At 34.8% G+C, this 22,634-nt stretch overlaps 3 protein-coding genes and 1 long non-coding RNA gene across 4 annotated transcripts; 2 read left to right on the top strand and 2 right to left on the bottom strand.

Moving 5' to 3' along the window:
* The first annotated feature begins 1,089 nt into the window (after positions 1-1,089).
* LOC142539417 (uncharacterized) lies at positions 1,090-5,292 on the top strand. Its single transcript, XM_075644859.1, has 5 exons — positions 1,090-1,296; positions 1,398-1,447; positions 1,716-1,821; positions 1,981-2,039; positions 5,016-5,292. Exons 1-5 carry the CDS (start codon positions 1,189-1,191, stop codon positions 5,059-5,061), a joined length of 369 nt encoding a protein of 122 aa, XP_075500974.1. The 5' UTR covers positions 1,090-1,188; the 3' UTR covers positions 5,062-5,292.
* Positions 2,046-5,009, bottom strand: LOC142539418 (uncharacterized). Its single transcript, XR_012818901.1, has 3 exons — positions 4,707-5,009; positions 4,002-4,514; positions 2,046-2,498 (listed from the first exon to the last, which is right to left on the bottom strand). It is a non-coding gene; the product is annotated as an uncharacterized LOC142539418 (long non-coding RNA).
* A 10,045-nt stretch (positions 5,293-15,337) lies between the features above and the next one.
* Positions 15,338-20,602, top strand: LOC142538305 (DNA-directed RNA polymerases II and V subunit 8A-like). The gene is made up of 4 exons (XM_075643652.1): positions 15,338-15,347; positions 17,414-17,507; positions 18,900-19,257; positions 20,481-20,602. Exons 1-3 carry the CDS (start codon positions 15,338-15,340, stop codon positions 19,171-19,173), a joined length of 378 nt encoding a protein of 125 aa, XP_075499767.1. The 3' UTR covers positions 19,174-19,257; positions 20,481-20,602.
* On the bottom strand, positions 19,743-22,245 carry LOC142539414 (BTB/POZ domain-containing protein At3g03510-like). Its single transcript, XM_075644857.1, has 3 exons — positions 21,968-22,245; positions 21,730-21,799; positions 19,743-21,598 (listed from the first exon to the last, which is right to left on the bottom strand). Exons 1-3 carry the CDS (start codon positions 22,000-22,002, stop codon positions 20,021-20,023), a joined length of 1,683 nt encoding a protein of 560 aa, XP_075500972.1. The 5' UTR covers positions 22,003-22,245; the 3' UTR covers positions 19,743-20,020.
* Positions 22,246-22,634: the final 389 nt, after the last annotated feature.

Genomic DNA, 22,634 nt, shown 5'->3' with positions numbered 1-22,634 from the left:
AAAAAGTAATACTATTAGAATAAAAATTAATATTTTTTCATGAATGACCCAAATATGTCTCACGCAATACGACCCGTGAGACCGTCTCACACAAGTTTTTGTCATAATTTTTAGAAAATTACCTCGCCGTTTGATAAATTAAATTGCATAATCCGATAGGTTCCATGGCGAGAATGTTAGACTCGACTATTATTTTGTCAATCTTTTATCTTACAAACCAATGTGCCCATTAATTTGGGTATAAACACAAACCCAAGAACACGAATGTGCCGGTGCCCGGTTAGTATAGATAATATCTGAATTAGTCTAGTCGGACTGAATTATGACTTGCAACAATTTTATTTTTCTTTTTAATCGTTTTGTCCGATGATCATTTTGATAATTAGTTTATGAGATATCATAAAAATACCATAACTCGTCAGATTTTCAATTTGTACGAAGGGTGTTCGTGCAACTGTTATAATAAGTTAAAGCCTAAAATGCCTATTTAAATTTTCGCGTGAATTTTTTATATTTTACAAGGGCTCAGTACAAAAAAAAACTCTTTATTTAATCATAACTCCTTGCGAACAGACAAAATATTCCTTTTTTATTGGATAAAAATTATCATAAATTAAATTTTAATAAATGACAAAAATTTATGTGAGACGGTCTCACGGCTCGTATTTTGTGAGACGGATCTATTATTTGGGTCATCCATAAAAAAATACTAATTTTTATGCTACGAGTATTATTTTTATTGTGAATATCGGTAGGGTTGACCCGTCTCACAGATAAATATTCGTGAGATCGTCTCATAAAAGACCTGATATTAGTAAATTTATTGACACATCTATAATTGCCGTATACAATATTATCGCTTCCATAAATTAGATATTTATATTATCAAAATATTCATTTGTTTAATTTCAAAATTTTGAATTTATAAAAATTAATGATAAATAAAATTTTATTTTGTAAACATAATTAATAATTAAAAAGTTTAAAATAATTAATTAAATTAACATATATGTTTATATGGGAATTCAGTGCGTAGGTTGTGCTAGTAATGACTAATGAAACTGAAAGATTAATTTAATAATCATTGAAGGCGCGTTTAGAAAAACGCTCTCTAGATAGTAATCCTCTCGCTGAAACCGCGCTCTATTTCATCATGCATCGGGAGAACATAATCAAGAAGAAATCAAGATGGTTGATTCCAATAATATAAATCCACGAATTTCTGTAATAATCTTGTGGGCTTTGATTTTTCTGCGTTCCCAACAAGTTCTTGCTAAATCTCGAGTCCCAATTTCTGTAATTTGCGATATTTCTCTTATTTACCCAGAAATGTTTCCACGATTGTGGTCTTACAACGAATTGATGGAAGACCCTTTGTTGATTTGTGTCTGTAACAGGATTCGGAGATTAAAGAGAAGAAAAACGAGTGCTATGCTGACATAGAGAGGTATCGATTTCATGTTTTCATTAATTTTCTTTGCTGGCTTTTGTTATTGCTATTTCTGTTTTGAGTTGTCGTTCAGCGGTTTCTTGTGGAATTCTTGAACGATGTGTTTAAGTTCACGTGTAAATCATAAAATTCACTACTTGTTAGGAATATTTTGGAAATCCTCAACAACAGATCCATTGGTTGTTTGGATAATTTATGAGTTTTTTTGGGTTTAAAATTGTAAATTTTCAATTCATATCTTTTTGAGCTGTTGCATTATGTTCAGTGGATTATGGGGTCAGAAATGCACGTCTTCGATGATAGCCAAGGAAAATTGTGCTTTACAATGCCTATCGCCGGTTTGTTTCGAGCTTATCTATGAGAGTGACCCGGTAAGAACTTAATTAAGTTCCTGTAAATTCTGATTTTAAATGTGACTTTTCACATTGATGGGATTTGGGCTGTGGAAATTCTAAATAATATGTTGATGTATGCAAATGTTGAGTAAGGATCTGGCTGAGTATGTGTACTTTGTGTTTCTTGAACGGTAGTTGGAAGAAGGGGAGAAAGATTACACGAGGAGTTCGGAATACAAGTACTGCATGCACAGGTAAATCGCGGATCGTGTAATATTACGCAATGCCTCAACATAGTTATTAAAGTTTCACGACGCACATACCTAGATGTGGGTACAGCAAGGTACCCTCCTCAGTAGGTGCATGCCTATGTTCTAAATCCAATTATTGTTAGTGGTTTCCGTTTATTCATATTTTTTAGTACACTAAATATTATTTGTTTTGTATTGATCGATAACTTAGAAAGTATGTATCGCATTCTATGAGACATCTTTTATTTCATATGTACACAATCTCTTCGATAAGGCATCTATCTGCCTTGGTCTATGCTTAGGATGTACAAAACTTGTGCATGCAAGGGCAGACCGCAGACCGAATGGTGAGTGGTTGAGATTGAAATTTTTCGGCATTCATATGTAATTTTCCCAAAAACTCAAGTTTCATCCCTCGAAAAATTTAAGTTTCACCCTTCTCATTCTGAATCTTGGGTCCACCTGTGAGGGCCCATGCTCTAAATTAATATTTAATTACCAAACAACAAGGATTAATTGGTGTAAACAACGAAAACGAGTTTGAAATATTCATTTGAGCCTCCAGAAATTTCGGCAGGATCTCCCCGTAAGTAGGACATCCCAAAATTTTCAAAACACAACAACATCAATATACGCTCGAAAATAACATCAAGTTCACAATCAACCAAACAAATATCCTACAGCCGCACTGGTCAGGACTAGACACAACATACCACAAATAAAATCCAAAACAACATAAAAACAACACCATACAGCTACACAAGGTATCTATGACATCAAAAACAACCACAACATAAAAAGAAAACAGAGGTTGGACCCGAGTACGACAAACCAGTAAGATTTAGACGTATATAAAAGATATATAATAATACCTAGTAAATGCAATGATATGCGATGCATGAATGATAACAATAGAATAACAGATACCAAACGAAGTCCAAACGAACAACATCGTCAACAATAACAGTGGTCACCCGTGCCAGGAATGCAGCATCAAATCGCCGCTCGTCCATGCACGTAGCATTGGGAATGCGAGTAGCTAAGTCGCTCGTCCCTAGCTGTCATCTGGGAATCCGGCTAATCCTAACCCAGTTGTCCTTCTGATGAATCGATATATCTCAATAGAATTAACATAAATTGCCGTCAAAGGAGTCAAGGCTCAATATGTTATGCTAATACAATTTATAACATTCAAGGCACATAATAGCAAACAACATTCACTTAATATTCTTACACGCCAATATAAGCGTCATAATGATATAGGTTTGAGCGTACTTCAACTATAAATTACAATACCACAGTAATTTCTTAAGAACTTTATGATGAACTCGTCCAACGATATAACCTACAATATAAATTCGCTATATAATTCAATATACTGTATTCAAACTGACTAAAACAATTTAAATCGAATTCTCGGCAGCCTGTAAACCCATTCAAAATTTGGAATTTCAAGCTTAATACCTCAAGAATCGAGGCTAAAATGCACAACGATGATCTCGCGGAGGTGGTTCGCCGGAAAAGTCGCCGAAAACACTATTCCCACTCCGGAAACCGAGCTGAAAATAACTGGAAATCAGCTGAAAACAGGGGGAATATATAAGGCTTCGATTCCTTGCTCAATAAACCCCACATCAACAAGAAAAATCGAAACTAGAAGCTCACCAAATCGGACAAAGAATGAAACACAGTTGTTGTCTCGGACGTGAAGGATGGAGCTCTGATTTATGCCGATTCAGCTCAGAGGCGGAACGTGTAGCTTGGGAAAACCGACTGCTGGACTACCGTGCTATTACTCCGCAGCTGGCGGGACGGTGAGATGGTTAACTCGGTGCTTGAAGGAGAGCCGATGGGTTTCAGGGGAAAAACATGGAGATGGTTACGCGATGGATTTATGGGAAATGGGTTGGATAAATATTAATTGGAAATGGGCTGGGCCTATATACTTATTGGGCCTCACACCACCCTTGTGCTTACGTACCTTACATCCTAAATAACCTCGTGCTTAACAAGTGAGTGTGGTGATGTCATTTAAGCTATATATTGAGATGCATGTTACTAAAACATCGGCCTATTCTATGCTTGCGATTTACTCGGCGGTTAGTTCTTTCATAATCTACTTCCTGCTAAAAACTGTACTTTCAATGCTGTCTATTTCCTTCACTCTTTTTGCTTTTTTAACCAGAGAATGGTTTGGATTGCAAGTTATAGATTTGATAGTTTTTTCATTGAACAAGCATTTTGACACCAACGCATTTGATTTCATCTTATATGTAAAAATAAATTTTAATCATCAACCTTAGCAAAGGATGTGTTGGTGCTGGATGTTGGCAGAAAAATTGGATTTGAAAGACTGCGTCCATTAATGAAAAGTTACCATTTTGACCAAGTTTTAGAGGGTTGTGGTACAAGATTAAGATAGCTCTAATAAGTTGGATTTGAGAGACTGCTTCCCTTTATGAAAATTTACCGTTTTGACTAAGTTTTAGGGAAAAAACTCGTGTGAGACGGTCTCACGGGTCGTATTTTGTGAGACGGATCTCTTATTTGGGTCATCCATGAAAAAATATTACTTTTTATGCTAACAGTATTACTTTTTATTGTGAATACCGGTAGGGTTGATCCGTCTCACAGATAAAGATTCGTGAGACCGTCTCACAAGAGACATACTCAAGTTTTAGAGGGTTGTGGTATAAGATTAAGATAGCTCTAATAAGTCATGTTGTGAACTATTTGTCGCAACTTGACGTATAGATAAGATGCAATTTTTTAATAGAGATTTGTGTTGTAGAAAATGGATCATGTTATACACCAAAAAGAAAAATTATGATTTTAGTGATGGATTAATGGAGTATAATTGGGGATACCTTCAATCTCATCTTTGATTTTATATTTTAATGCTGGTGTTTATTTATCCTCCTGGAAGTTACTCCATTGTTGGCCTCATCCTCATCCTCACTTGATGTCCCTTTGGCGCAGGGTATCTCTTGGCGAGAGTTTAGATGGTATCAGAGGTTCGTTTTGACGAATTCGACCGCTCGAGCATGTGATATCAGTGGGTGTGGGGGTTAAATTTATCATGTAGAAATTAGAATGATTTGGAACATGGCAAAAAGAACATAGCACTTCCATTCTACAGTCTCTAGTTTCTGTTAATATAGAAGACATCTATCGACTCTTACTCGAATATTCTTGTGAAAAAGAATCTGTTGTACATCAGTTCCAGGTCTTTCAACCGCAAATCAGTTTTACATTACGCCTTTCGTGTGACTAGTATTAAGAAAGATGGGACATAACATTAATGATTACTGCAAAATTAAACAAGTGTGTGTGGTTGTATGTATATTCTTATAAACTCAAGCACCAAATATGGCCTAATCCATGACTGCTGATCACTGAAATTTGTCGAAAACCGAAAATACGAAGTAAATTGCGATGTCGTAACCATTCATTTTTGCACAATCAATACTTATTTTATTGTTGTGTTCAATAATTTATAAAGTATGTATTTGATGGTGTGACACATTTTTATCAAATATAGAAATATTGATTTCTGAAGTACTGCGGCATAAGTCAACAAAAAGTTCAGATACAAAGAACCACATATCGTTTGAACAAACATGGAAGGGCTGATATAGCAAATCTTTACTAGATAAAAGGACAAATCTCTTATTTAAAAAAATAAAACTTGGGACCACCTACCAAAAATGATAATTGAAAGCTCAATTTAAATATTTTGAAAAAAAAGTATTTTTTGTGAGACGGTCTCACGAATCTTTACCTATGAGACATGTCAACCTTACTGATATTCACATTAAAAAGTAATATTAATATCTTTTCATGGATAACCCAAATAAGAGATTTGTCTCACAAAATACGAAGTAACATGATTAATAAATGATAATGACAATAATAATAAAAATAAATATTTTAAAAAATAAAATAAAACAAATTCTTGAATTTTTCTTATTTCATTTTTGTATTAATCGTATTAATAGTAAAAATAAAATATAAAATAAAGTGGTATGATACACATACATTTTTCTTTATTATTCGATAAATAAATCAACATATATTTAAATAAATATATAAAAGGACAAAAAATTTTAAAGATAAATTACCTAATTTTTTTCGAATAAATAGTTTTTTGAAAAAAAAATTTGTTTACAAATTCACTATTTTTAGGTGATCTATCTTTCAAATTATTGAACTTGAACTTTGGTACGTGGTTTGAATACCCATTTTTTAAAAATAAAAGATATACCCAAATTTTAAAAGGGAAAAAAGACGTTGCATTAATCTTATGTTTATTTTTTCGAGAGTAGATTTCTTGTGAGACGGTCTCACGAATCTTTATCTGTGAGACGGATCAACCATACCGATATTCACAATAAAAATAATATTCTTAGCATAAAAAATAATATTTTTTCATGGATGACCCAAATAAGATATATGTCTCACACAATACGACCCGTGAGACCGTCTTACACAAGTTTTTACCTTTTGGCGAACGTTGCAAAACTAGTTAGCAGCATTTGCAAAACTCCACCATGCACATTAATTTTAAATTTCTTTCTTAAATTATTTATAAAAAAAACTCAATCCATTATATAATATAGATATTAAAAAAATCAGGGTTATAATCTATATAAAGTTTGATTTTAACATTTATATCCGAATTTAAAAATTTGATTTTCGATTGAGTTCGATTTTCAATGTCTTCCGTTTGGATTTATGGTTTTTTCAGTTTTAGCCGAAGTTTAAACACTCTTACTCTAATAATCCAATTATATGTACTTGTTTGGTTAAACATGCATGAATGAAGGTAGTAGTGAGATATGTGACATTATGGGAGGTTATCGTATGTCAAGCTGCTGAAGCGTCACTTGATCTGGTTGATTAGATAGGTCGTAAAAGAGTTATGCTAGATCTTAATGGGTATACTGTCTTTGCTGAGACATTACCAACGGTAGAAAAATAGTAAGACTGATATGTAATAGGGCAAAAACTTGTGTGAGACGGTCTCATGGGTCGTATTTTGTGAGACGAGTCTCTTATTTGAGTCATCCATGAAAAAATATTACTTTTTATGCTAAAAGTATTACTTTTTATTGTAAATATCGATAGGATTAACCCGTCTTACAGATAAAGATTTGTGTGACTGTTTCACAAGAGACCTACCCATATAATAGATATTGTATATCACCAGCAGATATATGCGTATCTTCACGGACTCATGAGCCTAATAGCCAGTGGCGGAGCCAGATTATATGACACCCACGCTTTAGCACGGGTGGCCCAAATTTTTTTTAAAAATTATATGTAAAATTTGGATTAATTTGATATTAGGCAGGGTAGATCAATTTAAAATATTAAAAAATTATATAGTTTCTAACGCGGATAGAGCTATATTTCTAGCTCCGCCACTGCTAATAGCCCAACTCGTTAGCACTCAAGTAGGTGCACTCTCGTCGCATAAATATAAAAAAATAAAGCTTTGTCTTAGCTAAAAAATGTGTAGGTCTGTTTATTTTTATTTTTACAAGTAACATGATTAGTAAATTATAAAAACGACAATAATAAAAATAAATATTTTTAAAAAATAAAATAAGAAAAATTCCTGAATTTATCCTCTTTCATTTTGTATTAATCGTATTAATTGTAAACATAAAATATAAAATAAAATGAACCGATACATCTACATTTTTTTTATTTTTCGGTAGATAAATCAACACATATTTAAATAAATAAATAATTTTTTTAAAACAATAAAAGAGAAAAAAATTGAAGATAAATTACCTGATATTTTACAAATAAATAGTTTTTTTTAAAAAATTGGTTCACCAATTCTCTATTTTAGATGATCTATCTTTCAAATTATTGAACTTGAAATTTGGTATGTGGTTTTGAAACCCAGTTTTAGAAATAAAAAATAAATAATGTGTCCAAATTCTAAAAGAAAAAAAAAGACTCTGCATTAATCCTCTGTATATTTTGGCGGATATTGCAAAACTAATGCGCAGCATTGGAACACTCCGCCATACATATTAATTGTGAATTTTCTTCTTAAATTATTTATAAAAAACCAAATTTATTGTTGACAAGAACATTAAATGAAGTTTGACAAAACTTCGTGGGTTGGCAATTTGGACGGAAATAACAAAGTGGTGGTTGGTCACAAGTTGCAGCAGGATTTGAAGACTGAAGACTGAATACGCACTTTCTACGCGTATTCACACTGACATAGTCTCTATAAATAGAGCTCTCCCCTTCATTATGAAATCATCACTTATTCGAGTTTTCTCTCATCTTATAAGCATTTGAGTGCTTAGTTCTATAATATTACTGATGTGTTTTGTTCTCCTATATTAAGAGAGTATGTGTTCTCTTTGTAAACACAGTGAGTGAGTTGTACACCGTAAAATATTATAGTGGAATTCTTTTCATCTTGCCCATGGTTTTTACCCTAATAATTTTTAGGGGTTTTCCATGTAAATCTCGGTGTCCAGTTTATTCTTTATTTTCGGGTTTTATTATCTCAAATTCCGTACGTGGGACCAACAAGTGGTATCAGAGCCTTGGTTTAAAATTTCTTAAAATTCTAAGTATGTTCTATGATTGCAGCCTAGACTGATCTTCCACATCAGAAAATTTTTTTTTGAGATTTTTTATTTAAGGCGAGATTATTTTGTCGAGTCTACTAGAATTGTTGTAGACATAATGAGATAACAAAGTTCAACGGAAGAAATTTTATGCTATGAAAAATAAAGATACAAGCAGTTTTAAGGAAGAAGAATTGCTTGGTAGCTATTGGAGATAGACCGGTGAAGATTACGGATGATGGAAAGTGGAATGAGATGGATGATAATGATGTTGCCAATTTACACTTGGCTATAGCAGACGAAGTTTTGTCAAGTATCTCTGAGATAAAAATAGCCAAAATTATCTGGGATACTCTGACAAAGATGTACGAGGTCAAGTCGTTACACAACATGATTTTCCTAAAGAGAAGGCTTTATACTCTTCGGATGGCGGAATCCTCATCGATGACCGACCATATCAACACACTAAATACTCTATTTGCCCATCTCACTTCCATTGGGCATAAAATAGGGAAAAATGAACGTGCGGATCTTCTACTTCGATGATGTCTTTCTAAAATTCGATGATGTCTACCAACAATATCATCAACATTATCATGATGTCTTTCAAAGTCTACCAAAGTCTACCAGATTCAACTTATCATCAACATTACCAACAATATTCTTATGGGCTTTCTAAAATTCGATGATGTCTTAACTGCGGTTCTCGGAGAAGAAAGCCGGCGCAAGAATAAAGAAGATAGGTTGGCAACTTCAAAGCAGGCAGAGGCTTTGCCGATGATAAGAAGAAGATTTCTGGACCGTGACTCCGGTGGGAGCCAAAGACGAGATAGATCAAAGTCAAGAAGTAAGAAAAAAATATTTACTGCTTTAAATGTGGCGGTAATGGCACTTCAAGAAAGAGTGTATGAGTATCGATAATAGTTCTCAAGGAAATGTGGCCAGTACTTCAGGCCATGGTGAAATATTATTCAGCGAAGCAACAACAGTTGCAGAAGGCAGACACAAATTTTGTGACACATGGATTATGGATTCAGGAGCGACGTGGCACATGACGTCTCGGAGAGAATGGTTTGATCATTATGAACCAGTCTCAGGAGGATCTGTATTCATGGAAAATGATCATGCCTTGGAAATCGCTGGGGTCGGTACTATCAAAATTAAAATGTTTGATGGCAACAATCACATCATTCAGGAGGTACGACATGTGAAAGGACTGACGAAAAATCTTTTGTCTTTGGGGTAATTGGATGATATCAGGTGCAAAACTGGAATTGAGAACGAGATCATGAAAATTGTGAAGGGCGCGATTGTGGTTATGAAGGCAGAAAAAATTGCTGCAAATCTGTATATACTTTTGGGAGAAACACACAAAGAGACAGAACTAGCTGTTGCATCAATTGGTTCAGGAGAAGAATTAACAGTGTTATGACATATAAAGCTCGGGCATATGACAGAACGGGGGTTGAAAATTCTCTCAGAACGGAAGCTACTGTCGGGACTTACAAAAGTGTCACTACCCTTTTGTGAGCATTGTGTTACCAGTAAACAACACAGATTAAAGTTTGGCACTTCTACTGTCAGGAGAAAAAGTATATTAGAGCCGATTCATTCGGATGTTTGGCAAGCACCAGTTGTATCCCTAGGAGAAGCGAGCTATTTTGTCTTGTTCATTGATGATTTCTCTAGAAGGTGTTGGATGTATCCAATCAAGAAGAAATCAGATGTTTTCCGGATCTTCAAAGATTTCAAAGCGCGGGTTGAACTTGATTCAAAAAAGAAGATCAAGTGTCTGAGGACAGACAATGGAGTAGAATATACTAGTGACGAATTTGATGCATATTGTCAACACGAGGGCATCAAAAGATAGTTTACGACGGCTTACATTCCTCAACAGAATGGAACCTTGTTGGACAGAACAAGAGCTATGTTGAGGAATGCAGGTCTAGAAAAGTCATTTTGGGCAGAAGCAGTCAAGACCGCTTGTTATATTATCAATCGTTCTCCTTCAGTGGCGATTGATTTGAAGACTCCGATGGAGATATGGACTAGGAAGCCGACAGATTATTCTCATTTGCATACATTTAGAAGTTCTGTGTACGTTCTGTACAATGAGCAAGAAAGATAGAAGTTGGATTCGAAATCCAGAAAATGTATCTTCTTGAGTTATGCTGATGGAGTAAAGTAGTTTCGCTTGTGGGATCCTACTGTTCACAAGCTTGTCATCAGCAGGGACGTTATCTTCGAGGAAGATAAAGTAAAGGGAGACAAAGGCACATTGAATTCAGAAACTAATATATTTCAGGTGGAAAATAAGACGGATGAAGGTCAAGTTTCTTGTGAAACAGTACCAGAGCACGAAGAACAAGAACATGTTGAGTATGAGGTTTCCAATGTGAGGCAGTTAACTCGAGACAGAAGACCACCAGGTTGGATTTCAGATTATGTCACTGAAAGCAATATTGCATATTGTATATTATCAGAGGATGGTGAGCCATCGAGTTTTCACGAGGCTACTCAAAGCTCGGATGAATCCTTTTGGATGATAGCAATGCAAGAAGAGTTGGAGGCATTAGACAGAAATAAAACTTTGGATCTTGTTACACTACCACGAGGGAGAAAAGCCATTGGAAATAGATGGGTCTATAAGATCAAGCGTGATGGCAATAACCAAGTGGAGCGATATCGTGCTAGATTGGTGGTAAAAGGGTATGCTCGAAAAGAAGGCATCAACTTTAATGAGATATTTTCTTCTGTGGTTCGGCTTACAACAGTCAGAGTAGTGTTGGTATTGTGTGTGGTGTTTGACCTACATCTAGATGTGAAAACAGCATTTCTTAATGAAGATCTTGAAGAAGAAATCTATATGCTCCAGCCAGAAGGTTTTGCGAAAATAGGCAAAGAGAACTTGGTTTACAGGTTGAAGAAATCTATGTACGGTCTCAAACAGACGCCGAGGTATTGGTACAAAAGATTTGATTCCTATATTATGAGCCTTGGATACAACAGACTGAGTATAAACCCTTGTACATATTTCAAGAGTTCTAGTGATGATTATATCATTTTGCTGTTGTATGTGGACGACATGTCGGTAGCAGGCCCCAAAAAAGATCAGGTCCAAGGATTGAAGGCATAGTTGGCTAGGGAATTTGAGATGAAGGACTTGGGACCAGAAAACAAGATTCTAGGGATGCAAGTTCACCGAGACATAAGTAATAGAAAGATTTGGATTTCCTAGAAAACATATTTGAAGAAATTCTTGCAACGCTTCAACATGCAAGATAGCAAGCCCATATCAACCCTTCTTCCTGTTAACTTCAAGTTATCCTCCGAGATGTGTCCTAGCAGTGAAGCAGAGAGGATGGAGATGTCTCGAGTACCATATGCATCAGCAGTGGGAAGTTTATGTTCGCCATGATCTGTACAAGACCGGACATTGCTCAAGCAGTGGGAGCAGTTAGTCGGTATATGGCGAATCCTAGAGGAGAGCATTGGAGCACTGTTAAGAGGATCCTTAGATACATCAAGGTACCTCAAATGCTGCATTATGGTATGGAGGATCAGATTTTACACCCAGGGGCTATGGCGATTCAGATTATGCAGGTGATCCTGATAAGATGAAATCTACTACTGGTTATGTGTTTATACTTGCAGGGGGAGCAATAAGTTGTGATATGAATCTGGCTAGGCACTGTGTGCAAATGTTTGGGGGAAGATTTAAGTGGCGTTGTTGTTTTGGAATTTCAAGTATGATTGTGATTAATAATGAAGAATCAAACATATTCAAGTTTTTGAAGGAATTAAAAGAAGAAACACTTCAAGGATTAATGTTGAGTTACCAAGGAAGTTCTACAAATTGGGTGTCTAAATTAAAAGAGCTTGGAAAACATGGACACAACAATGGAAGTGTTTGGAATGTCATTCAAGTGATAAAAGCCATGAGGGCAGCAGCATGCGCGCCCCAGCATAAGATTTCGCGCAACCGCGCACAAGACAATGAAGACGCATGCAGCAGGCCAGCAAGCGACGCGCACCCGCGCCACTTTCAGCGCGGCCGCGCGCGCGCCATGGCGCGACTTCCGGCACCACCGCGCGCAGGGTGCTGCCAAAGGCCGTAACTCGCGCGCCACCGCGCGAGAACACGCGCTACCGCGCGCACTTCTGTGTAGAAATTGTTCACAACTTTTTTTATGACTTTTTACACTACTTTTCATGTTTTAATTATTATATATTCAGTGTACATGAATGATGAACGAACCAATTCAGATTGATAAGAAATATTTTGAGGTTTTCTCTCAATTCTCAAGGCTTTTAAAGCTTTGTTCATTACCAAATCAAACTTATCAAAGATTGCATCTTTGTGGCGTTTGTCGATTGTTTTCGCACGGATTGTCAAAACGAGTTCTTTGAAGGCTCGTATGAAATTCGATTGTTATCATCGTTGATATTTGTTGCTAAGTATTAATCGCTTAGAGGTGAATATCACAAATCTTTGCTTGTTTCAAAAGATCGGGACAACACAATCGATCCTTGTTCGATATTGAATTGAGGGCGCGATTCTAATAATCGTGTTTGCTTCTCATTCTTACGAGGATTCGTATCAAGTTGGGTTTCAAAACTGCAAATAATTGTGTTATCTACAACAGAGGCAGAATACATGGCAGATATTCAAGCTTGCAAGGATGCAATATGGATTAAAAGGTTATTGGAGGAGATCAGATACAAACAAGAGAATGTTCATTTGTTTTGTGACAGTCAGAGTGCCTTGCACATCGCAAGAAATCCAGCCTTTCATTCCAGGACGAAACACATTGGAGTCCAGTTTCACTTTGTACGGGAAGTCGTAGAAGAAGGAAGTGTGGATATGCAGAAGATCTATACAAAAGATAACATAGCTGATTTTTTGACCAAGCCAGTGAACACTGATAAGTTTGAGTGGTGTAGATCCTCAAGTGGTCTAGCAGAAACATAAGCAGTAGGAAAAGACAAGATTGAAAAGATGTGTGGAGATATGTTTGATTCCCAATCTAATCTCCAAGTGGGAGAAATGTCGACAAGAATATTAAATGAAGTTTGACAAAACTTCGTGGGTTGGCAATTTGGACGGAAATAACAAAGTGGTGGTTGGTCACAAGTTGCAGCAGGATTTGAAGACTGAAGACTGAATACGCGCTTTCTACGCGTATTCACACTGACAGAGACTCTATAAATAGAGCTCCCCCTTCATTCTGAAATCATAACTTCTTCGAGTTTTCTCTCATCTTATAAGCATTTGAGTCCTTAGTTCTATAATATTTGTGATGTGTTTTGTTCTCCTGTATTAAGAGAGTGTGTGTTCTCTTTAGAAACACAGTGAGTGAGTTGTACACCGTAAAATATTATAGTGGAATTTTTTTCATCTTGCCCGTGATTTTTACCCTAATAATTTTTAGGGTTTTTTCACGTAAATCTCGGTGTCCAGTTTATTCTTTATTTTAGGGTTTTATTATCTCAAATTTCGCACGTGGGACCAACATTTATCATATAATGTAGATGTTAAAATAAATTTGAGGTTATCAAAACAAATTGAAATATATATTTATATATTATCTATTAAATTTAAATTTTTAATAACTTTTGTACGGTGATAAAACTTTTTTTAATCCCTCATATAGGTTCATCGGTCGGTTCGGTTCGGTTTTGATTTTTCTTTATATTTAAATTAGTAATTAATATATATTTAAAATATAATATATTGTTTTTTAGTTTAATTTTTAAATATAAAGTTAAATGAACTAAATGAATAACAATCAACTAAAACTTAATAAAAATATTCTTAAATCACTGAATATCATCTTTTAAAATATATAATCTAGATAAAAATAAAATAAAATATTAATTTATTACTTTTTTTTTTCTGTCGGTTTGATTTTGACAAATAAAATTTGGAACCAAACTATATAAAATTCAATTTTAATATTTATATCTGTATTTAAAAATTCGATATTCGGTTGTGTTTAGTTTTCAGTTTCTTCGGTTTGGATTTACGATTTTTTTGGTTTTATCCGAAATTTGAACACCCCTACTCTAATCATCCGACTATATATCATTGTTGGGTTAAACATGCATGAGTGAAGGTAGTACTGAGATATGTGACCTTCTGGAAGGTTATCGTGCGTCAAGATGCTGACTTATGCCGTTTGATATGGTTAGTTAGGTAGGTCGTACAAAAGTGACGTCAAATCTTAATGGGTATATTGTCTTTGCTGAGACAGAACAGACGGTAAGAAAATGGTAAGACTGATCTCTAAGGGATATAGTACATCACCAACAGATAGACACTCACGTTCACGGAGTCATGAGCCTAACAATTCGACTCATTAATACCCAAGTAGGCGAACTCTCGTTGTCATAAATATAAGAAAATAGAGTTGTGTATTGGTAATAATTATATCTTTTAGTCTAGTGGTACGCGTTTGATCCTAACAATTGATATAAGAGATATGTCATGAGTTCAAGTCTTCCAAGAAGCATATTTCTATACTTCTTAGTGGATGTCTGGTGAAGCGTGTATCAGTGAGAGTAGTACTGGATAAGTGAACTCTATGGAAGTTTTCGTACGTTAAGCTGCTGATGTTGCTACAATTGTTATAGTTGACTATGTGAGCTGTAAAAGAGTGACGCCATATCTTAATAGGTAATATTGTCTCTATTAAGGACATGACCAATGGTAAGGATATTGTAAGACTGATATCTAATGGGTTTGATCTGGTTGGTTAAGTGGACTGTAAAAGAGTGACGCCAGATCTTAACAAAACCAATGACAAGGAAATGATAAAACTGGTATCTAAGGGATATGAGATAGCATTAACAGATAGACACACACATCCCAGTCTCATGAGACTAACAGCCCGACTCATTAATAATAAAGTAGGTTCGTAACAGTCCGACCCATTAATAACCAATTAGGTATAATCTGCGCTGCCACAATTATAAGGAAATAAAATTGCATCTTGGCAAACTCCTATAGCTTTTGGTCTTGATCTGGTTGTCTAAGTGAGTCGTAAAAGAGTGATGACATATCTTAACAACGCCAATAACAAGGAAATGATAAGGATGATCTTTAAAGCATATGAGATAACACTACTAGATAGACACATACCTCTCAGCCTCATGATACTAATAGCCCGACTTAGTAATAATCAAGTAGGTTTGTAACAGCCCGACCCATTAATACCCAAGTAGGTGCAATCTGCGCTGTCACAATTATGAGAAAATAAAGTTGCATATCGGCTAACACTTATAGCTTTTGGCCAGCGATAAGCGCTTGAACATAACAATACCACATTTTTCTTTACATTTTATTTTTTCGCTTGATATTTTAATTTCAAAAATTAATAATTTTCAATTTAAAATAAAAACTATTTTACTATTAATTTTTTTTTACGAAACACATAATATGTGTCGCGATGCTCTAATATATATGTGTGTGTATATATATTTCAGATTTCATGTGAGACATATATATTTCAGATTTCATGTGAGACATCGTTGCACCAATATTCCACTCAAAATATTTTTGACATAAAAATAATATTTTTATGAGTTTAATATCTGTCTCTTGAAATTCCTCGTGACATGTTCCGATACATGAGTTATTGTGTTAAAATATATATTAAAACTTTTAATGGGGATATGATAAGAGTCATTAAAAGTCCATTGTTTGAAATTGGAATTTCAGATTTTCTAATAATATTTTTTTTTTGTTCGTGGCTTTGAATGTGACTAGTTTGGAAGATTATGGCTGAAATTCACTTTGATGAGACTATCGAAGTTCTTGGGACATCTCCAACCCCTGTGTCAAAATGACGTTTCACTCCATTTTTGGTGCAGAGATATTCTCCAATGGATAGCTCCATTTCCCTCTGCCCGCTCTGCGTCAACTTCGGCGCAGGGGAAACTATTTTTTTTTGTTTTTTAATTATAAATATTATATTAAAAATTATAAATATTATTTATATAATATATATTATATTATTTTAATAATTAGATATTTAGTTATAAAAATTGAAATATTTAATTATAAAATTTTATAAATGTATTTTAAAATAATTTTATAATTAAACATATAACACACAAATTTATTAAATAATATTTAAACATTCAAGCACACACTTATAAAAAAATTTCTCACTCAATATAAAAAAATAAAAGACAAATTCGCTCACCATGCATTATGAAATTTTTAATCGATAATTTATGAGATGAATATGATCGTTTAAATATTTGAAGTTATATTTGTAATATGTTAATGTCCCTTATAATATAGATTTAAATAATATATTTAAAATTATTAAATTAATTATTTTAATAATATTATCGTAATTATTAATAATATAATATTAATTATATCAAATATAAAATTTAATTAAAAGTATATCATTAAATTTAAAAAATAAATATTTAATAACTAATAAGAATTTTTTGAAGTAGATGAGTTGAATATAAATATTTATTTTGATGCAAAAATTAGATTATTTTAAAATTAAATTTTGGGATGGAATTGTCGTTAGTATCAAAGACAAATAAAATAAGAGGGGTAAACGAAAAAAAACCATGATCTTGATGTTCCCTTAAATGTAGTTCGTGTCAAGAAATCTCGTTTTTAGTCAAGAAATCAGACATTGTTTCTTCCCCTTTGGCTTTGTTTCTTCGGAGGGATGTCGTTTCTATGTAGTTTAAAAGTTAAAAGTTCAAACTTCATTTTCAATATGTGAATATTGGATGATGCTGCAGTTTATCGCATTGTGGCAATTAGCGAAAATGGGGAGTTTTATTTGGAACTAGATGTGCACACCTCACTCTATTCCATGCTTTCAGGGGAGAAATGAACGGTGATATCTAACTCTCTACATTTGGATGGTTCCTCAGGTTCTGCTCTTTCTGCGTTCCTTCATGGGTTACTTGATTAGGTTCATGTGATAATAATGGCAGTTGATTGTTTTCTTGATGCGGGAAGGGCGAGTCGGGCCATTTTAGTTTTGCAATTTCTCTGAAGTTGTGCTTATGTGATGTGTTGATTTGAAATATTAAGGGACAAATGAATTTGCTCAAAGATTGTGTCTGGAAAATTTTCATTTTGGATCGGGTGTGTAATTCGAACCCCACCGGTTATTTGAAATCCTTACTCAATTGGCCAAAACATAACTTCACTTCTTTTGTTGTCCTTCCTTCTGTTAGTTCTATTTCTGTCTATTTCTGTTTCCGTTTAGAGTTGGTCTCCACTTGACCTTGTATACGTGGTTTGGCTTGCATATAAATAATGGAATAAAAGAGAAATGATTAAACTGTATGGCTATTAGGAAATATATAGTTCATTAGTTCTCGGGCATATTTGTCTTTGTTGCCAGCATTTTCTCACTTCTGTGGTAGTGTATAGTTGGGTAAGACTTGATGCTTTAAAATTTTCTAAAGCTGCAATGGTTATTTAGTTTATCTTGTAGAACCAGCATTAACAGATTATTTTTTCTGCGGTATTCATGGACTGCCACACCTTTTTTAGATTGACATCGCCTATAGGACCCTGATAGTGGAAGGTGTTATTGTATAGTTCTTTACCTTCTGTTGTTTTTTGTCACGGCCCAGAAGGGCGTAGTAACACAGTTTCTTTGGCTATCTCCTACAATTTCACCAAGGTTCCATGGTCTTGCAAACTATATTGTTCACAATAGGCTTTGCTGGTAGCATTTCACATTTATCTTCAGTTGGTGAAAATGATTGATCTAAGTTGCCAGCTAAATTTTATATTTAGTGTGATAATTCATTCCATGAACCAATATCAGGACAAGAGTATTACATTTAATTCTCTTACAATTCGAGACATCTTCATCAGGTGTAGATTTTATATATAAGTGGCATGATTATAGAGATAGTTCATATGGGTTAAATTAGTGGCTTCCAACCATACAACAATTTTCCCGGCACAATTGGCTCCATCAAAAATTACTATGTCGACCCTGATTTCTTTGTAAAAATGATTAACCTATGCTTTAGAAAAGTCGATGCTAAGCTGTCTCAAACTTTTTCACATGAATCAGTGTGGGATAATAGTATTACAATTTTTTTTCATTTTATTTCAATATTTTTTTTATATAATGAATGGGCTTGCTTAATAACCATTAGCAAACATGATTGATTTTGGAGTGAAGCTTGTCTATTGTGCATATTCACATGTTTATCATATCAAGGCTTAAATATTTTGCTTAATATTCTCCAATCACAGGGCAAACAAGACTCTTGCTGATGAATTTGAGTTTGTGATGCACGAGTTGCGGTACAGGATGCCAAAGGCAGCAATACTGAAGTGTAGGTCATCTTCACATTTTCTGTTTATACCTGATTCGTTCAAAACTGCAACAATTTGGCGTTTGATATTCTTTTTTGACAGGGTGGTATACATTTCGTTTGGAGGACTCCAGTTGATGTTGAGAGGTGATCTGCTGAAGATGCATCAATTTAGCAGCAGAAAACCGTTTCTTCTCTTGAGGAAGATGTGATACCTAATGGAAGCTCCTGGAGTTTCAGCTGCTTATTTCACAGTGTTGGGACTTGGATGTCAATTTTGCCATCATCTTTTGAAGGTGTGTGTTTGAGTTAATTCTGATTCAGTGTTCGTGCATTATTTCTTTTTACTTTTAAAACTAACTTTGATCCGCTTTCAAATTAAATTTTCGCTCTTTTTTGTATATCATTCACGACATAAATATGTACATGATGAACACGTTTTAATGTAGAACATTTTATCCATCTTAAAGAGAAACTTAATTTAATTCACATTTTAATGAATGGAATAAGTTTTGCTTCTGAAAAACCGTCGACTTTCCATAATTCTTGTGGACATATTTTGGAAATGTCTTTTGAAAATTATTTTCTATATTCCTGAGTTGGAAATGAGAAATTCCTGGGGAGTTGATACCTAGTGCAAGTGAATTCTATACTGGTTCTGGTCCTAAACCGTACACATAATCACCTTATAAAATGAACACTTCACATTCCTTCAGTTCACTGTAACAACGAACCTCCTTTTTCTTTCATATGCATAGTAATAAAGGAATCCGATCTTATGTTTAAAAGCCATGGAAAAAGGAATTAAACATTACTTTAGGTCCTAAGCTCTTGTTCCAGTGCTAAATACAGATTTAGTAGTAATGTCATAACAGACAATTTTAAATGAACCACGATTCACCCATCATGGCTAGAGTCACTTTGGTATGCACTAGAAACATCCAAGTCACACTTGAAAAGTCATTACACGAAAGCATTAAAATACAAAACCAATTCAAAATAAAATCACTAAAAGGCATTCTTAATTATCTTGTAGTAAGCAAGATTAAATTCATTGCTCTATTTAGGATGCACCTTTTTCTTCTTCCTAACATGGCAGTCGCATTCATGAATACTTGTGGTTGCACACCCCAACTTCCTTTTCATTTCTTTCCAAATATTCTTTCTAGGACTTTTCACATTTTTGCAGCTAATTTCTCTCCTCATGGCACTGCATTCGCTCTCCAGGGCCAATATTTTATTTCCAATCTCCTCGATTTCCGTCACTACGCCTTCCTTGCCCCGTTCCTCCACTTCCACCACCTTCTTCAACCCACCACCATAAATTTTCACTTCTTTCGCAATTTCGTCTCTCAGTTTCAACTGTCCTACGAATAGCACTTGCACCACCACACGAGTCGGCAGCTTATTGTTCTGAGCAGCATGTTCGCATGCTTCTCGAGTCATCTTGTTACAATCCAAAAACCTGCATAGTTCCTCCTTTTCTGATTCTGTCAAGTACCGGTGCTTGTCTAAGTAGATGTCAATAGCTCGGTATATGCCATCGGACGTCCTTGGAGTCCCTGCCGATGCTGCGACTGACATATCAGCAAATGCCATGAAAGTGGGCATTTTTAAGTCTATATCAGCAGAAATTTCTGCCAAAAATTCATCTATAAGTTCAGCTACTGATAGTAGTCCAGAATCGCCTGGTCCGGTATAGTTGCTGTAGAAAATATTCAAAATTCTTCTTACACATTCAGTGTCGTACTGTTCATCCTTTGAATATCCTTGACAAGGTATTAACAAGTCCTTCACAGATACATGATCTAATTGATTTCCTATTCTAATTTCTAACCCATTTTTGCATTCAGGCTTTGCTCCAAGCGCCATTGCAAAGTGCAACATTCCGAAGAGAAATGTGCTGGGAAGAACCCCCTTTTGACGTGGCAGCAGTCCCTCCAAAACCTCAACTATTTCTCTTTGAGAATTTTCCAGGTAAACCGAGGCATCATCTCCTCTTTTGTAAAATAACCATTTCTTTGCATAATCACAAAGATTTGCAGCGACATATTCTTGAGGGACTTTGCGTTGAAGCATCATACATATAATATATTCATACAACCTCAATGAAAGTATAGTTAAATCTTCCGATTTCCAGTCATGGTCAAAGAGCTTCCTCCTCACACTTGCTTGCCTTAAACCATTGCCATTCTCATCACTATCCTCATCAGAGACCAAATTCTTTATTGGTTCTCCTAGTAAAACTGGATCTTCCAACACTTTCGAGACAACAGATTCCACACAGTAATCAACCAGGCCCAACTGTAAAGCTTCTTGTAGAACATTCTCTGTAGTCTTTAGAGCTTTAATTGATTTGTTCCAGCTAGGTATAATTTCTTGCTCGAAGAACACAATGGTCTTGTTTAGCAGATTGTTAGGACAGTGGCTTTCGGTCATTCCAAGGTAGTGAGCAAGACAGGCTACACGAACAATGTTTTCTGTCGACAAGTTGATCTCATATCCCTGGCAGAATCTTTCAACAATCTCCAACGAATCTTGATCAGCTGGGATATCATGAAGCAACTGGGAAGGATTTTCGTGAGGGCTTTGTTTCAATAATTTTGCTATTTTTTCTGATTTGGGGGCCAAAAGTTCCTGACAGTAATTCAAAGTTAGCCACCAGAATGAATACAAGTAAAGTAGAGGTCGAAGATGAAACTTAGTGGGCACAAGCAGATTGCCCAACACCCATATTCTCAACACGTTCTCTGAAAGATAGTTTTTACCTTATCCAGGGCGAAAACCGATCCACCAATATGAAACTGTACTTCTGATGGGGGTCTTGCCTTCGTCCTCCTGAACAAGAAGGGGGAAAAAACACCATGTTATGAATCTATAATCTCAACTAAGTTCTGACTTTGAAATTCAATCTAATGGGGTGGTGGCTTCGTGCACTCAGATACGTGCACTTTGATCGTATTATTTTTATTTTAATTCGAACTGAAGTCGAGTGTGACGGCTTACCAGGTATGACATTCTGTGGCTTGTCTAGCTGCCATCTCCTGTTGTTTGATCGATCTCCTCTTTCCAATACCAAAATGCAGCAAAATTTATGATTTTGATGTGTCTGAAAAATGTACGATTTTTGATTTCTTGGTATGAAAAATAAGGTTGTTCTTGCATACTGAGAATGAAGAGCAAGTTTATTATTTGAACAAGTCTACCGTTGCTATGTGGCTGGGTTTGTTAGGATAGGCTTAGATTCACATGGGATTTCTTGATATTCTGTTTTACTTGGCAAAATATGTTTTTGTGTAATTCCAAGGTTGTCTATGTGTTTACCTATCTAATAAATATATTCTGCCACGAGTGATCTAAACACTTTGATTTTAATCATAAATAAAGTATTATGTATCTAAATTAATATTTTTTTAATCTAAATTAATATTGATTTGTTTTCCAAATGGACATCGAGAAAGGATGGATTTAATAGGAATAATGCCTAAAATTTCAAAATCCTACGTCAGACCTTTTTTTAAAAAGACAAAAACTTGTATGAGACGGTCTCACGGGTCATATTTGTGAGACGAATATCTTATTTGAGTCATCCATGAAAAAATATTATTTTTTATGCTATGAGTATTACTTTTTATTGTGAATATGGGTACGGTCTCACACGAGACCCACTCTT

The sequence above is a fragment of the Primulina tabacum genome, chromosome 3 (assembly GCF_025594145.1).
Source record: "Primulina tabacum isolate GXHZ01 chromosome 3, ASM2559414v2, whole genome shotgun sequence".
Taxonomy (NCBI): Eukaryota; Viridiplantae; Streptophyta; class Magnoliopsida; order Lamiales; family Gesneriaceae; genus Primulina; species Primulina tabacum.
This window is presented reverse-complemented; position numbering and strand designations above follow the sequence as displayed.

What these genes read in the sequence shown, in the direction of transcription:
- LOC142539414 (XM_075644857.1), bottom strand. Translation starts at nt 22,002, where the DNA reads ATGGCAGCTAGACAAGCCACAGAATGTCATACCTG. An exon ending in GCCACAGAATGTCATACCTG is followed by an intron (nt 21,800 to 21,967) that starts GTAAGCCGTCAC and finishes CTTCTTGTTCAG; the next exon opens with GAGGACGAAGGCAAGACCCC. An exon ending in CGGTTTTCGCCCTGGATAAG is followed by an intron (nt 21,599 to 21,729) that starts GTAAAAACTATC and finishes AATTACTGTCAG; the next exon opens with GAACTTTTGGCCCCCAAATC.
- LOC142538305 (XM_075643652.1), top strand. An exon ending in ATGCTTTCAGGGGAGAAATG is followed by an intron (nt 17,508 to 18,899) that starts AACGGTGATATC and finishes CTCCAATCACAG; the next exon opens with GGCAAACAAGACTCTTGCTG.
- LOC142539417 (XM_075644859.1), top strand. Translation starts at nt 1,189, where the DNA reads ATGGTTGATTCCAATAATATAAATCCACGAATTTCTGTAATAATCTTG. An exon ending in AATCTCGAGTCCCAATTTCT is followed by an intron (nt 1,297 to 1,397) that starts GTAATTTGCGAT and finishes TGTCTGTAACAG; the next exon opens with GATTCGGAGATTAAAGAGAA. An exon ending in TACAAGTACTGCATGCACAG is followed by an intron (nt 2,040 to 5,015) that starts GTAAATCGCGGA and finishes CCTTTGGCGCAG; the next exon opens with GGTATCTCTTGGCGAGAGTT.